Below are 15,396 nucleotides of genomic sequence, written 5' to 3'. Positions count from 1 at the left end.
ACACACCCACTCCTCACAGACAGTCACCCGGAGCGGGAACCGAACCCACAACCTCCAGGCCCCTGGAGCTGTGTGACTGTGACACTCCCTGCTGCGCCACCGTGCCGCCCACACTGTACACAAGTCCTGTCTTTTATATTGGAAGTGTTTCAAACCACAGCCCCTGGAGACCCCTAGTGGTGCCCAGGTAGTGGTTTTCCCGGGGTAATTACTGGGGTTTGTTCAGAAATATACACACACCTCCTCAACATTTTACCACTACTGTTATCATTATCATCAAGCACTAATCACAGCTCCGTCACCTCAGGATGTTCCTCATCAGCAGGAGGAAGGCGTTCTTGGCCGAGACGCAGAAGTTTTTCCCATAAATTGCGATCTACAGAAGACACAGGAATGAACAGCTTTAAAAAGACAGTAGTTGATTTTACACATTCCAATGTTTAAAGGTGCAGTAGGTGATTTTATTTAATTTCCTAATGAGCACAAATGAACTGTAAAAATATGAAGAACATATTTCTGAATACATTTTGAATAAAAATACGATCTTTCCACAACACAGCATCGGTACAAGTGAACTCTGCACCTGAGAAAACCTGTTTATAAACCTGCCCTCTGCATTAGAGCACTTGTCTGTGTTTACACTGGCCTCCCATCAGTCAGTTAGTGTAACGGACCCTCACCAGCGCTCCCTACTGGGCCCTGTCTCCCTGGACTCAGCTTAGAGAACATGGCACCAGCAGAATCTAGTGCAGTGGTTTAAACACACTCTGATCTACGGTGGCCAGCTGTGATCAATTAAAGGCTGTGTATTGTGTGCATGTACAGGTTGGAGAGTGGGAGGGAAATATCTCTGGTGTTTTTGTAGTTCACCTGTTTATCCACTAGAGGTCATGTATCTAACTCAAACAGGTGTCTCCAACAATAGTAACTTTACAGGAGAAGGACAACACTTTAACTCTTAGTGGAATTCAATGTAAAGATTTAATTCAGAGTAATTTTGGTCATTGGTCATTAGATTTACACACAGCGTGAAGGACCATCCACAAACACAGAGATACGTGTTTTTAATTGGGTAGTGATGATATGACACATTTCTAAAAATATATAAACAAAATAATAAAAGTAACTAACAGAATATTACACAGATACATTAATAACTGAGTTGATTACATTATTTTAGTCTTTACAGGTTCTTTAGGGATTCTCACTCAACTTATCCTCAGCCATGCCTCCAGAGTTCAGTCTCAGATGTACACACACACACACACACACACACACACATCTCACCATGATGTACGCATTTCTGTTGAGGAACTTGATGAACTTCTCCAGACACCAGAAACAGCATTTCAGACAGCACATCAGGAAACGAGCACAGCAGTTCTGAGCAGCTGAAAAACACACACACACACACACATATTAATAGATACACACATCAAATACACAGAAAGGAACATGCAGGAAGACAAAATATACATATACATACACAAACAAATGTGTAACATCCCTCCCAGACTTTACGTGGACGTTATCCCACTCATGCCCGGACACACAGTCCTGGTAAAGTCAGAGGTAGCACACATGTGAACAGAGCCGCTAATGTTCCAGAGTATCACACTGTTTCTCCTCCACAGGCTCTGCCCTACACCTACAGCATTAGCAGCACTTCCAGCTGCGAGATTTCATCTCTGCACTGTGTGTGTATATGTGTGTGTCCTGTGTAAGTAGTCACTGAGGTTTACCCCGACACTTGTGATCGATGTACTCCAGGAGGATCCGGATCACCTGGATCACAGTCAAGATCAGAGCTCCGAACGCTAGAGAACCCACATGATACCTGAGAAGAGAGAGGAGATTACAACTCATTATAACACACACAGATACACACACACACACACACACACACAAAAACAGTGAGGTTTTCCAATAAAGTTGCCAGTGAGCATCAGTAGAGGGGGGTGTTTCTGATAAAGTGGCCAGTGAGTGTCAGTAGAGGGGGGGTGTTTCTGATAAAGTGGCCAGTGAGTGTCAGTAGAAGGGGGGTGTTTCTGATAAAGTGGCCAGTGAGTGTCAGTAGAGGGGGGGTGTTTCTGATAAAGTGGCCAGGGAGTGTCAGTAGAAGGGGGGTGTTTCTGATAAAGTGGCCAGTGAGTGTCAGTAGAAGGGTGGGTGTTTCTGATAAAGTGGCCAGTGAGTGTCAGTAGAGGGGGGTGTTTCTGATAAAGTGGCCAGTGAGTGTCAGTAGAGGGGGGTGTTTCTGATAAAGTGGCCAGTGTGTGTCAGTAGAGGGGGGGATGTTTCTGATAAAGTGGCCAGTGAGTGTCAGTAGAAGGGGGGTGTTTCTGATAAAGTGGCCAGTGAGTGTCAGTAGAAGGGGGATGTTTCTGATAAAGTGGCCAGTGAGTGTCAGTAGAGGGGGGTGTTTCTGATAAAGTGGCCAGTGAGTGTCAGTAGAAGGGGGGTGTTTCTGATAAAGTGGCCAGTGAGTGTCAGTAGAAGGGTGGGTGTTTCTGATAAAGTGGCCAGTGAGTGTCAGTAGAGGGGGGAGTGTTTCTGATAAAGTGGCCAGTGTCGGTAGAGGGGGGGTGTGATGGCAGTGAAGAGGCACACACTCCTGATTGAGGTGGGACGTGGAGGGGTCTAAGGACTCACCGCAGTGCCCTCATGAAGGAGGACACCAGAGGGCATGCTGGGATGTCAGAGGGCTTGTGGAAGGCCCAGTAGTAGGAGGAGAATGCCCCGGCGAGGGTGCAGTGACCCAGGGCGATGACGAAGTTCACACACCACAGAAAGGCCACCACGTTGTAGATCTGCAGGTTAAAGATGTTCTTCTGGAACAGACCCTCGCTGTTATACTTTATAAACACACAGCGTGCAGATGGACAGGAGGGCGTGAGACTACTGTTAAAGGTCTGAGAGAGAGAGAGAGAGAGAGGTTAAACTCATACTTAGTTAATTTGTACAGAACAGAAGTGACCGAGGAGCTGAACCACTCTAGAGAGGCCTGGAGCAAACAGACGTCTCCGAGCAGAGTGTGGTCCCCTTTGTGTGGAGTGGGTCCATACGAGGAAAACGTGGAGCAGAACCTGAAGTGGTATGAAATCACACGAGCAAAGCACAGCCTCCAGACAGTCTGCAATGGGGAACGGACCCAGGTCCTGGTGTGGAGAGTTCTGGACTGGGATTAGCATCAAAGAGGTTTGGGTCTCCACAATGTAGACTGGTCATCTCATTGAGAGAGTGTAAACAGGTTTGGGTCCCCACAATGCAGACTGGTCATCTCATTGAGAGAGTGTAAACAGGTTTGGGTCCCCACAATGCAGACTGGTCATCTCATTGAGAGCATGTAAACAGGTTTGGGTCCCCACAATGTAGACTGGTCATCTCATTGAGTAAGTGTAAACAGGTTTGGGTCCCCACAATGCAGACTGGTCATCTCAGTGAGAGCATGTAAACAGGTTTGGGTCCCCACAATGTAGACTGGTCATCTCAGTGAGAGCATGTAAACAGGTTTGGGTCCCCACAATGTAGACTGGTCATCTCATTGAGTAAGTGTAAACAGGTTTGGGTCCCCACAATGTAGACTGGTCATCTCAGTGAGAGCATGTAAACAGGTTTGGGTCTCCACAATGTAGACTGGTCATCTCATTGAGAGAGTGTAAACAGGTTTGGGTCCCCACAATGCAGACTGGTCATCTCATTGAGAGAGTGTAAACAGGTTTGGGTCCCCACAATGCAGACTGGTCATCTCATTGAGAGCATGTAAACAGGTTTGGGTCCCCACAATGTAGACTGGTCATCTCATTGAGTAAGTGTAAACAGGTTTGGGTCCCCACAATGCAGACTGGTCATCTCAGTGAGAGCATGTAAACAGGTTTGGGTCCCCACAATGTAGACTGGTCATCTCAGTGAGAGCATGTAAACAGGTTTGGGTCCCCACAATGTAGACTGGTCATCTCATTGAGTAAGTGTAAACAGGTTTGGGTCCCCACAATGTAGACTGGTCATCTCAGTGAGAGCATGTAAACAGGTTTGGGTCCCCACAATGTAGACTGGTCATCTCAGTGAGAGCATGTAAACAGGTTTGGGTCTCCACATTGTAGACTGGTCATCTCAGTGAGAGCATGTAAACAGGTTTGGGTCCCCACAATGCAGACTGGTCATCTCAGTGAGAGCATGTAAACAGGTTTGGGTCCCCACAATGTAGACTGGTCATCTCAGTGAGAGCATGTAAACAGGTTTGGGTCCCCACAATGTAGACTGTTCATCTCAGTGAGAGTGTGTACACAGGTTTGGATCCCCACAATGTAGACTGTTCATCTCAGTGAGAGAGTGTACACAGGTTTGGGTCCCCAGAAAATAAAGTGTAAAGAAAAGGCTCAGGTTTTTACTAGTGCTCATAAGTCTGCCATCAAATCCTTACAGACAATGTTCTGCTCCCTGGAGTAAGGCCTTTTCCAGAAGAGTAGAACACACTACAGCAGAGGAACACACTCTTAACTCTCACCCTTCACTCCAGGAGAAACAGTGTGTGTGTGTGTGTGTGTGTGTGTGTGTGTGTGTGTGTGTGTATTCATCACTCACCAGGGGGTCGCAGGTCTCGTTGCCGGTGATGCTGCTGCAGCCGGGCAGAGATGAGTTCAGAGCCACTATGTTGAACACAGGAGCTCCAGATGTGGCCAGGTATCTACACACAAAGCGCTAAGGAGAGAAGATACGAAAGACAGGAGAAACACATGTCTACTCGACCCAACAAGGTCAGGGACTGGGCTCAGGTTTTTAGCAGAACCAGTCAGGCCCAACTGGGTCAGGTCCAAGTACCTCATCAGTCAGGTCCCAGTCGAGCACAGGATTGAGTTTCAAAGTCCCAAGGTGACTATTCAGACTCAGAACCAGTCAGACCTGCTCTGGTCAGGTCTCAGTCACTAATCGGGTTCAGGTTTCATATTCAGCAGCGCTGGCTGGTTCTGATTGGCTCAGCTGTCAAAATCAGATCATGTATCTGGTGTCGTCTCAAATCCCCGTCTCTAAGGAGAACAGCTGGTTTTAGACGCCACAACAACGGCGGCGGTAACGTTAAGCGGTGTTTACTCATGGTGTATTGGCGTGTTGTTGTTGTTTGGGACTGAACACAGCTCCGTCATCAGTTCAGACAGATCAGTAGAGTTTGTTCCTTCCTTGTTGCAGCGTCCAGCTCTCGCTGGATTCTTTCATCAGCCACCGATCCAAGGAGCGTTTGAACCTCTTCAAAAGACCACGGCGTCATTTTACGAGCTGCCGTTGTGAGTCGGATAAAAACAAACGTGATCTCTGCTGCAGCTGGAGATTTTACAGATGGAGAGTTGGTGCTGGTCGTCTGCGTTGCGTGGCGTAGAGTGACGACTCTCTCTGGACGATCAGCGCTCTGCAAGGTTTACACGCCACGGTTTAGTCCCTACTCGACTCGCTCTGAACCACGAGAGAACAGCCACTAAACAAGAACCCGCTTCCAGAACCAGGACCTGATTCACCTGGTGAAGGAGGGGAAAAGACGAGGCGAGTCCAGTAGAGTAGGGACCTGGAGAGCCAGGGTTCAATTCCCAGCTCAGATAAAAACACATTAGCCTTTACCAGTAAGAGTCCTAGGGCAAGACTCTCAATAGGGATCCAGATACGGATTTGGAACTTCAGAAATCTCAGTCAGCGCCCCGAGACAGAGAGAGAGCTCCGACACACACCCAGACCTTTCTCTGTTCACTGATCCACAGCAGGGAGGCTCTACCAGTCACTTATAGATCAGACACACACACACACACACACACACACACACAAATAGAAAGGATACAGAGCAGTGATTCCCCAGTAGGACACACACACCAGGAGCATCACGAAGGTGACCAGAGGGTAAATCAGCGTTGACATCATGTATCCCACTGCCCTAAACACACACACACACACACCATCATCATCATCAGTACATTTACCTAACCTTTACAATAACACAGTGTTTACCAAAGTCCCCCCCCAAGATAGTCACATTTCCCTGTTCCTCGGTCCCAGCTCGGGGCAGACACAGGGGGCGTCAGGACGGAGAGAGGGCACTGGCGCTAAAACTAATGTGAGGAGGCTGCGAGACTGTTTACAGGAAACACCCTGAGCTCCACTAGAACAGGTTCATTTTCACACACAGCAGTGGCTCTCAGAGCTACAGAGACTGGAACAGATAGAGAGGTGTGTTTACACAGACGTATAAAATCATCTGCCTTCGCCCCGAGTCCTTACAGTACAGGAGGGGAACCACGGGGTCCACGGGACTGGAAGGAAGAGGGTCAGACTCCAGGAAAAGAGATTAAACTGTACTTGATCAGATAACAGACCACAGCTTAGAAAGTAGACGACACCCTGAAACTAATAACAATGAGGAGTAAGGGTCTGCTGTGGTTGTGTAAAGGACAGTGTGATGATGAAAGGCACGGGAGAAGAGGAGCGTCCTGAGGTGTGATTTCAGTTTCTCTGAGATGATCCCCGTCTGTTTCCCCTCACTACTGGGGTGTGTTTCAGACAGAGGCCTGTGACAGTGTTGTGTAAAAGACGTGAAAGGCTGGATGTTGCGTAACTTCCTCCTTCTAAACAGCAACAAAACAGAGGTCCTGCTTTTGGGTCCAAAAGTGACAAGAAATAAATGATCAGATTTAATTTTAAATCTCGCTGACTTTCCAGTTAAACCTGGTTCAGCAGCAAAAAATCTTGGTGTCATAATTGACCCGGATTTATCATTTGATCAACACATAGGCAGTATCACTAGGACAGCTTTTTTACATCTTCGCAATATTGCTAAGATTAGAAATGCCTTGTCCCTGCAGGACGCAGAAACATTAGTACATGCCTTTATTACTTCAAGGCTTGACTACTGTAACGCACTACTGTCAGGATGCACCAGCAGCAATTTAAGAAAACTTCAACTAGTTCAAAATGCTGCAGCTAGGGTCCTCACTAAAACTAGAAAATTTGAACATATCAGCCCAGTTTTATCATCACTTCATTGGCTGCCTGTTAAATTCCGCATTGACTACAAAATTTTGTTATTAACATATAAAGCTCTACATGGGCTTGCTCCTGAATATCTTCAAGATACAATTTCCTATTATGAGCCTCCACGTTCACTCAGATCACAGAATACTGGATTTTTAATTGTTCCCAGAATTCAGAAGGCCTCAGCTGGGGGAAGAGCCTTTTCTTATAAAGCCCCCAGACTCTGGAATGATCTTCCAAAAAATGTTCGGGACTCAGACACAGTCGCAATCTTCAAATCTAGGCTAAAAACACATTTGTTTAGTTTATCTTTTGGTAGCTAATGCTCCCCCATAGATAAAGGCGGCAGATCCGGGGGGTCCATGGACACAGGGAATTATAGTAAACTGAGACGCTGGTGCTGTCGTCCCGCCGCTTCTCGCGATCACTCAGGTTTGTTGACGGTGGAGCGGAGGGATGCCAGTGTTTCAGGATGCTCCCGTGTCTGTATGTCCTCCTGGTTCTCTCCTTTTAGTTAAAGCTGTCATAGTCAGATCTGCCGGAGTCATTAGCCACACTCTGGAAATTTTCATATTTTCTACTTTACAAACACCAAACAGTTCAAAACTAATTCCATCCCTTTACATCTTTCCGAGTAAACAACTGCCCACCTGTCCGTCTGGACACTGATGGATGACTGTCGAGATCCTCCTCCACGCTTCAGACCAGCTGCCCACGCTCCAGCAACCACCAAGTGCCTTGAAGCTGCCCCTACACTGAAGTTCTCATGGACTACTAACTATCATCACCAGTAGATTGACCAGAGGAGGATGGGTCACCCCTTGTGAGCCTTGGTTCCTCCCAAGGTTTCTTCCTCAGCTGGGGGAGTTTTTCCTTGCCACTGTCGCCCCTGGCTTGCTCACTTGAGGGTTTTACATTTGTTTTTTACATTTCATGTCAAATCTTGTCTTACTGGAATTCTGTGAAGCTGCTTTTGTGACAACATCAGTTGTGAAACGCGCTATATAAATACATTTGATTTGATTTGATTTCAGAGTGCAGCCCTAAAGACACCCTCACACTCTGCGGGGGAGGGCCAGGCCCCGCGCTGTTTCCTCAAAAATAACCTTCTTCTGAAGAGACCTCTCAAATATAAACACTTTAAAATTACTACATGATGATCACCTGTTTTCACTTATGAACTTTGTGTGTGTGAGAGTGTGTGTGTGAGTGAGAGAGTGTGTGTGAGCGAGTGTGTGTGTGTGTGAGTGCACGTGTGAGTGTATGTGTGAGTGCACGTAAGTGTGTGAGAGTGTGTGTGTGCGCACGTGACTGTGTGTGAGAGTGTGTGTGCGCACGTGACTGTGTGTGAGAGTGTGTGTGTGTTCATGCATGTGTGTGTGTGAGTGAGAGAGTGTGTGTGAGTGAGAGTGTGTGTGTGAGTGAGAGTGTGTGTGTGTGTGTGTGTGAGTGCACGTGTGTGAGTGTGTGTGAGTATGAGTGTGTGTGTGTGTGTGTGTGTGTGTGTGTGTGTGTGTGTGTGTGTACATACTTGCTGGACTCCTTAATGAGGGCGATGGCTATGAGGATCCTGGTCCTCAGGAAAATCAGAGTCAACAGCAGAACGGCTTCAACCACACACAGAATAATCACTGAGAGAGAGAGAGAGAGAGAGAGAGAGAGAGAGAACAGAGAGAGAGAGAGAGAGAGTGAACAGAGAGAGAGAGAGAACAGAGTTATTAAAATGTAAAAATCAAGAGCAGTGTGTGATTGTTTAATAATAATTTTTTTTATAACACACTTTATATTTGAAACAAATCTCAAAGTACTACAAGGTAAAACACTTCATTTTTTATGAGAGGAAGAAAAGAAAAGAAAAGAAGTGTGTGATGGTGAAGAGCTCTGGAGTAGATGTGTATAAATGTTTATTAAAGCTTTATTCATTAATATTCAGGGCTGTGTGAAGGACACGGAGTCTCACAGAAGGCCAGCCAGGTGTCTCTGATCTGCAGGTACACGTCCACGTTGGTGGTGAAGCCCACGTTTTTGTAGGTCAGCGTGGAGTCGGCCAGTAGGGTGTACTCGTTATAACAGTACCAGATCCCTGAGGGAGACACGGGGAGACAGAGGGAGAACAAAGAGAGTGGGTCAACAGTGAAGTCACATCATTCACAGGGTTTACCCCCCATTACCCTAGCTCTAATCCAGGGAGGTCTACAAAGATGATTCAGCTGTCCCTTAAAAGAAGCCTATATATATATGTATATATTAGCATGGTGCTAACTGCATGTTCACACACACACACTCTGAATGGTGTGGTCTGTGATACTGAAATGAACAACAGAGGAAATCTCCTTAATGTCTCAGTAATTTCTCCATGACCACAGTAAGATCAGATGGAAACACAAATGAGGCTTTAGCACACGTCTCCTGAGACCTCACGTGTGTCTCCTCTGGAGTTTTATTGGAAAGTCTCAAACCATGCTCAGATAAATCTACATGTTCTCTCTTATATCTCCTTCGTGTCTCATGGTTTTCTAGGTCTCTACTGTTTCTCTTAAGGAGATTTATGAGAATCACCATCGTGTCTCCTGAGCCATTACTGAGAAACCTAGGAGCAATAAAACTCAACTCAGTGACACTGACACCTAGTGGCCTGGATGTGTCAGGGACCCTGTACTAAGCCTCCCCCAGCACACACCACCCACTCACCGAAGGCCCCCACCGCCAGCACCCCCAGAATCAGGACCCACACCAAGATGCCCGCCAGGAACCGCAACAGCAGGAGGAAGAGTAAACTGACGATCATCGCGATCACCAGCCCTCTGAGAGGAAGAGATAAAGATACAGACACGTCACAATACAACACACAACCACACAATACAGCACTGTACACTACAACGTCAGTATTACACACAACGACCAGCTTAACACAGAGTGACCCGACTCACCAACACACAGGAAAAGATACAGTACACTACAGAGTACTGCAGTATGTTTAAGAGTAGGACAGAGTACACTACACTGCTATGTAACATACTGTATTATGGTGCGGTATAGTGCACTACAATATACACACTGCTAGGACCTCCCACAATCCCACGGCCATGTTGAATCATCTACTATCTATAGTTTTATAGGAGGGTAATACGGCTGTTCAGTGTTCAGCAGAAATACATGAGCACATTCGCCACACGTCTGCACTCAACAGAAGATGACACCTCAGACAAGTTGTAATTAATTATTTTTAAATCCTTTTCTATCAAATATTAAAGGCTAAGCATCACTTAATGGACCTCCATGAATATTTACATTATTGTAGTTACTGCCCAGTAAACAATTAGCCGTTGATTCAACGTTGAAATAACGTAATAACTGCCGTCTAATCAACGTTCTCTCAAGGTTGAAAATGAAAGTTGAAAAGACGTCCAAACACAGACATTGAAAAGACGTATTTTGGACGTCCACTGACGTTATCGATTGGTCACCATTTAACTAACTTATTAAGATGGAATTTGGACGTCCATTGACGTTTAAAATATGTCCTTGACGGACAGACTACTTTTAGACCTATTTTGAACGTCCAGGGACGTTCCTTGTTTACTGGGTGACAGATATAAGTATGAATTAAAATGAAAATAGCAGCTTAATTTGCTTTAAAACTGACAATTTTATTAAATTGACGGAAAAACCCGAGCTCGCTACGGAAATTCTCGAACGCGACCGTGACGTCACTGGTGGACAACAGCTGAACAACGCCGCGGTAAAACACCGTTATGACTGACTGTTATGACAGTATCTAGCTAAATAACCAACATTATTCATGACAATAGCCTAGCAATAAGCTAAACTCAAATGTAGAGGTACCGTTATTCTTGTAAATGTGATCGAAGTCGAACTCGAATTCATCCGACACTATAAACCTCCGTAATGCAGCTACGTAGCCGAGTATAATCTGAGACACCGAGTTTAGCGAGTCAAGCTAACGTTAACTAACACCAACTAAAACAGGCGAAGTGAGTGTCCTTACCCTGTTTACCTCCATGTTACAGAGGCTCTTGAACACCTTTCGTTGGTGTCCTTACATGCCCATATTGTTGGAAAAGCGCCAGTGAAATGAGCTACAGATAACGGAGTGAGCGGAGGGTCCTTTCCAAAGTGTCCGTTTAAAGTGGACAAATTTAGTCCATTTTCTGGATATTTTGGGATCTTTGGGCCATTTGTTCACAGATGTCCCACTGTACATTGAATGATTGCAGCCAAAAACAACACTCCTTTTCCTCATTTTGCATTAAATTAAGTGCAGCTTCTAGAGTGTTGTCCACCATCTACGTCACAGGCAAGACGCCTATTAGAGTTTCCCAACACCGTTCTTTTAAACCTTATTCCTTCAATTAGTAAGAAATAACATGTTTTCTGACGATCAATAAACACAAGTTAGGAACTCAAACTCCACTGTGTTTATTTGTTTGACACTTTCATAGAGCTGGTGCTTGGCCTTTAAGAATTGTAATATTGAGGTGCACAGTGCCCTAGAAGAACCACCTTTGGTTCCATAAAGAACCATTTTGTCTGATAACCTTTAAAGAGGTAAAGGATATTACGATCGAGTGATGGGTTTTTAAAGGGTTAACTGCACTTACACAGCTCTAAAAAAACTAAACTGGCTCTTTATGGAACAAAAAGTGGCTCGTTGTCGTCGCTTGGAGAACCCTCTGCAGCTCCTTTGTATTTAAAAGTGTACACTGCCACAAGGGGGCGCTGTGTGCTGTACATTCATTCACAGAGACTCACAGAACAATCCACTGCCACGAGGAGGCGAAATCCGAAAAGATCCTCACTCCAACATCTCTGGCATTGAAGCCGTTCAACAGATCCCTGAGAGAGAGAGAGAGAGAGAGAGAGAGAGAGAGAGAGAGAGAGAGAGAGAGAGAGAGTTACAGATACAGATAGAGAGAGAGAGAGAGAGAGAGAGAGAGAGAGAGAGAGAGACAGAGAGAGAGAGAGTTACAGATAGAGAGAGAGAGACAGAGAGAGAGAGAGTTACAGATAGAGAGAGAGACAGAGAGAGAGAGAGTTACAGATAGAGAGAAAGAGACAGAGAGAGAGAGAGTTACAGATAGAGAGAGAGAGACAGAGAGAGAGAGAGTTACAGATAGAGAGAGAGAGACAGAGAGAGAGAGAGAGAGAGGGGAGAGAGAGGAGAGAGAGAGAGAGGGAGGGTGGGGGGAGAGAGAGAGAGGGAGGGTGGGGGGGAGAGAGAGAGGGAGGGTGGGGGAGAGAGAGAGAGGGAGGGTGGGGGAGAGAGAGAGAGAGGGTGGGGGGGGAGAGAGAGAGAGAGGGTGGGGGGGGAGAGAGAGAGAGAGAGAGAGAGGGTGGGGGGGGAGAGAGAGAGAGGGTGGGGGGGAGAGAGAGAGAGGGTGGGGGGGGGGGAGAGAGAGATATATCCCTCTTTACACCAGTGAGCACCAGAGAAAAAACTTTTTTCGCTACTAAGCAACTGTTGAAACACTAGCCCAGCTCAGGGCACTAGGGCTTAACACACACACACACACACACACACACACAGCATTGTTGTCTGAATCTACTGAAGCTAAAGCAGAGGCGTCAAACTTGAGGCTGAGTTTAGAAATCTGAAATTACTTTCATCACAGTAAAACCAGTCGATCACGATTTAGCAATCTGATATTAATCGCTCCATCACAGCTTAGTAACTGTTGCTAAGCAATACTCTTAGTTACCAATAATCCACAGCAAGCTACAGTCTTAAACAAGCTGTAGACACAGAGACTAATGCAGAGTTTAGAGTCTTGTCCAGGGACTTTTATTTGTGTGGGGCGTTTTTCCTACCGGAGCAGGGAATAGAACCCCATTCCCAACGTAGCTCTGCCTTAGCTGTGTCCTGACGTGGGCGTAAACCCTCGATCAGATCTGAGCCCCGCCCTCTGAATGTTTGAGGGGGTGGAGCAAAAGCACGTGGGGGCGGGGCTGTAAGAGCGATACAGGGGAGCGAAGGAGGGAGAAGGTTAATGTTCTCCATCAGAAGCTGTGACAACATGAGACCAGGGAGGTGTGGACCCCGCGTTCTGCTCCTCTCCCTCCAGTGGGAGGCGCTAGCGGTCTTCTCCATCACAGAGAGTCACCATGAGCCAATGCTGCAGGCCCAGAACGAGAGAGAGGGGTGTGGGCACGTCTGCTACAAAAACGGGTGTGAGGCTAACCACAACTTCTTTTCGAACTGCCGCTGGTGTTAGCTCAACACGCTTGGAGGAGAACACTAGATGCTGACATTGGCTGGAAATGTGATGACAGAGAGAGAGAGAGAGAGAGAGGGAGGGTCTTCCTCAACTCATCTACAAGTTTGACACCCCTCACCTGAAGAGCCTTGCTCAGAGAGAGAGAGAGAGTCTAAACAGCACGTCCTAAACACAAACACACTGGTCACTCACGCTGAGAACAGTCCTCCACTGCCAACAGAAGAGAAACAGGTGGTTACAGCACAGCAGGGAGCTTCACACACCACAACACAGCATCACACTACGCTTTAAAGGTGCACTCAGTGGTGTTCACCAGCACACACACAGCAAACCAAGCTGAGTGAGTATTTACGTAAAGACACGGTGAGCAGATTCCTGATGCAGGGAACCAGACGCCGGTCCGGTGCTGGCTCGTGTTCCTCACACAAAGATAATTCCTCAGGAGTTCGTTCAGTCGAAGCTGGTTGTTAAAAACACGAGCTCATTTATCAATGTCAGGGAACACTCTCTGAACCCGTTCATGTCAGTGTAGTGGGTCAGAGGTCCTCAGCCTTGTCTGCCTCACACCGTTTATAACTAGAGAAGATAACGGAGCGCGGTGTCGTATCTAAAATATATTTACAGACTCTGAAAACTGGAGAATGAGTGCGTGCAGTACCCGGTGGAGTTTTGGAGGACGTTCACGGTCTCATTGGGGCTGTATCCCGGCAGAGAGAAGGTAGGAGGGATGTTGTTGTAAGACGAGCCTCCCAAACTGGGCAAACACCTCCCCAACACTAGAGGGAGAGAGAGAGAGGGGGGCAAAGAGGATGAGTCCCAGGGAGGTGCTGTTCCCTTCATCAGGAAACACACCAGCGTTCACAGACTCTGAAGAGCAGCCTGCGCCCCTCGCTGAACTCCTCGGGGCTGAAGCCGTGGTCAGGTTTAAGAGTCCTGGCCTTTATCTGGGGGCGTGTCCACCCTCACCCTGATTACTGTGGTTACTGTAAACTGCTGTCCTCAAAAATACAAAATACAAAACTGTTTCATCAATAACTAAATAAATAAAAGTACCTGAGGTGGTGGGGGTGTAGAAATACGCACACAACTCTTTATTAATGATCTGAGTCGCCGTCTGTGAGAGAGAGAGAGAGAGAGAGAGAAAATAGTAAGATCAACAGAGAGACAGATACAGAGAGAGCAAGAAGTGTGTGTGTGTGTGTGTGTGTGTGTTCTTACGAGTGTGGTGGTGCTGAGGTCGAAGGAGGAAACACACAGCTCCTGTTTGAAGAACTGACTCAGGTTAGCTTTGGGAAAGTAGGCTGCAGGAGGTAAAGACCAGAAATCCGTAGGACAGGACTTCACACAGATCTGCAGAAGACACACACACAACTGGAGCAATGAAGCTGATATAATCAAATCCTCACAGCAATGTTCCAGCAAGAGAGAAGAGTCTGTTACTGATGAACACGTTCCAATCGGTACAGAAACTATAGCCTGGCTGTAGTTACAATATAGCCCCCCCCCCATGTAAAATACTTTACTCAGTCTTGATGGCAGCCAATCAGCACGCTGCACACTCACTGACCAATCAGGACGCTGCCCACTGAAGAGCCAATCAGGGAGCAAAAGATTCTAGCGCCTTCCATTTCTCTGAGCAAAAATGAGCCGTGGGTTCAGCACTGAATTTTTTATTTATAATGTTTTATATCAGGTTTGTTTACATTCAGAAGCTCCTCGTCTTTTAAGGTGGAGCGGTGTGTTTGAGAAAGAAGTGACTGTATCTTTTAAGGTGGAGCGGTGTGTTTGAGAAAGAAGTGACTGTATCTTTTAAGGTGGAGCGGTGTGTTTGAGAAAGAAGTGACTGTATCTTTTAAGGTGGAGCGGTGTGTTTGAGAAAGAAGTGACTGTATCTTTTAAGGTGGAGCGGTGTGTTTGAGAAAGAAGTGACTGTATCTTTTAAGGTGGAGCGGTGTGTTTGAGAAAGAAGTGACTGTATCTTTTAAGGTGGAGCGGTGTGTTTGAGAAAGAAGTGACTGTATCTTTTAAGGTGGAGCGGTGTGTTTGAGAAAGAAGTGACTGTATCTTTTAAGGTGGAGGGGTGTGTTTGAGAAAGAAGTGACTGTATCTTTTAAGGTGGAGCGGTGTGTTTGAGAAAGAAGTGACTGTA

The 15,396-nt window shown here is 46.5% G+C and overlaps 1 protein-coding gene across 1 annotated transcript in view; it reads right to left on the bottom strand.

Annotated features, from left to right (window-relative positions):
• The window catches only part of slc44a4 (solute carrier family 44 member 4), a 37,961-nt gene that overhangs the window by 3,990 nt on the left and 18,575 nt on the right, over positions 1 to 15,396 (bottom strand). The window contains exons 6-18 of the mRNA XM_066666939.1: positions 14,466 to 14,597; positions 14,301 to 14,361; positions 13,906 to 14,023; positions 11,785 to 11,868; positions 9,703 to 9,815; positions 8,972 to 9,094; positions 8,543 to 8,642; positions 5,825 to 5,917; positions 4,585 to 4,687; positions 2,653 to 2,912; positions 1,743 to 1,837; positions 1,288 to 1,391; positions 303 to 376 (exon numbers count right to left, since the gene is read on the bottom strand). Of these exons, the coding sequence (XP_066523036.1) occupies positions 303 to 376; positions 1,288 to 1,391; positions 1,743 to 1,837; positions 2,653 to 2,912; positions 4,585 to 4,687; positions 5,825 to 5,917; positions 8,543 to 8,642; positions 8,972 to 9,094; positions 9,703 to 9,815; positions 11,785 to 11,868; positions 13,906 to 14,023; positions 14,301 to 14,361; positions 14,466 to 14,597 (1,460 nt within the window). The remainder of the gene's footprint in view (positions 1 to 302; positions 377 to 1,287; positions 1,392 to 1,742; positions 1,838 to 2,652; positions 2,913 to 4,584; positions 4,688 to 5,824; positions 5,918 to 8,542; positions 8,643 to 8,971; positions 9,095 to 9,702; positions 9,816 to 11,784; positions 11,869 to 13,905; positions 14,024 to 14,300; positions 14,362 to 14,465; positions 14,598 to 15,396) is intronic.

This window comes from Hoplias malabaricus, chromosome 4 (genome assembly GCF_029633855.1).
Source record: "Hoplias malabaricus isolate fHopMal1 chromosome 4, fHopMal1.hap1, whole genome shotgun sequence".
In the NCBI taxonomy this organism is placed as follows: domain Eukaryota; kingdom Metazoa; phylum Chordata; class Actinopteri; order Characiformes; family Erythrinidae; genus Hoplias; species Hoplias malabaricus.
Note: the sequence above shows the minus strand (reverse complement) of the source record. Positions and strands in the feature narration are given on the sequence as shown.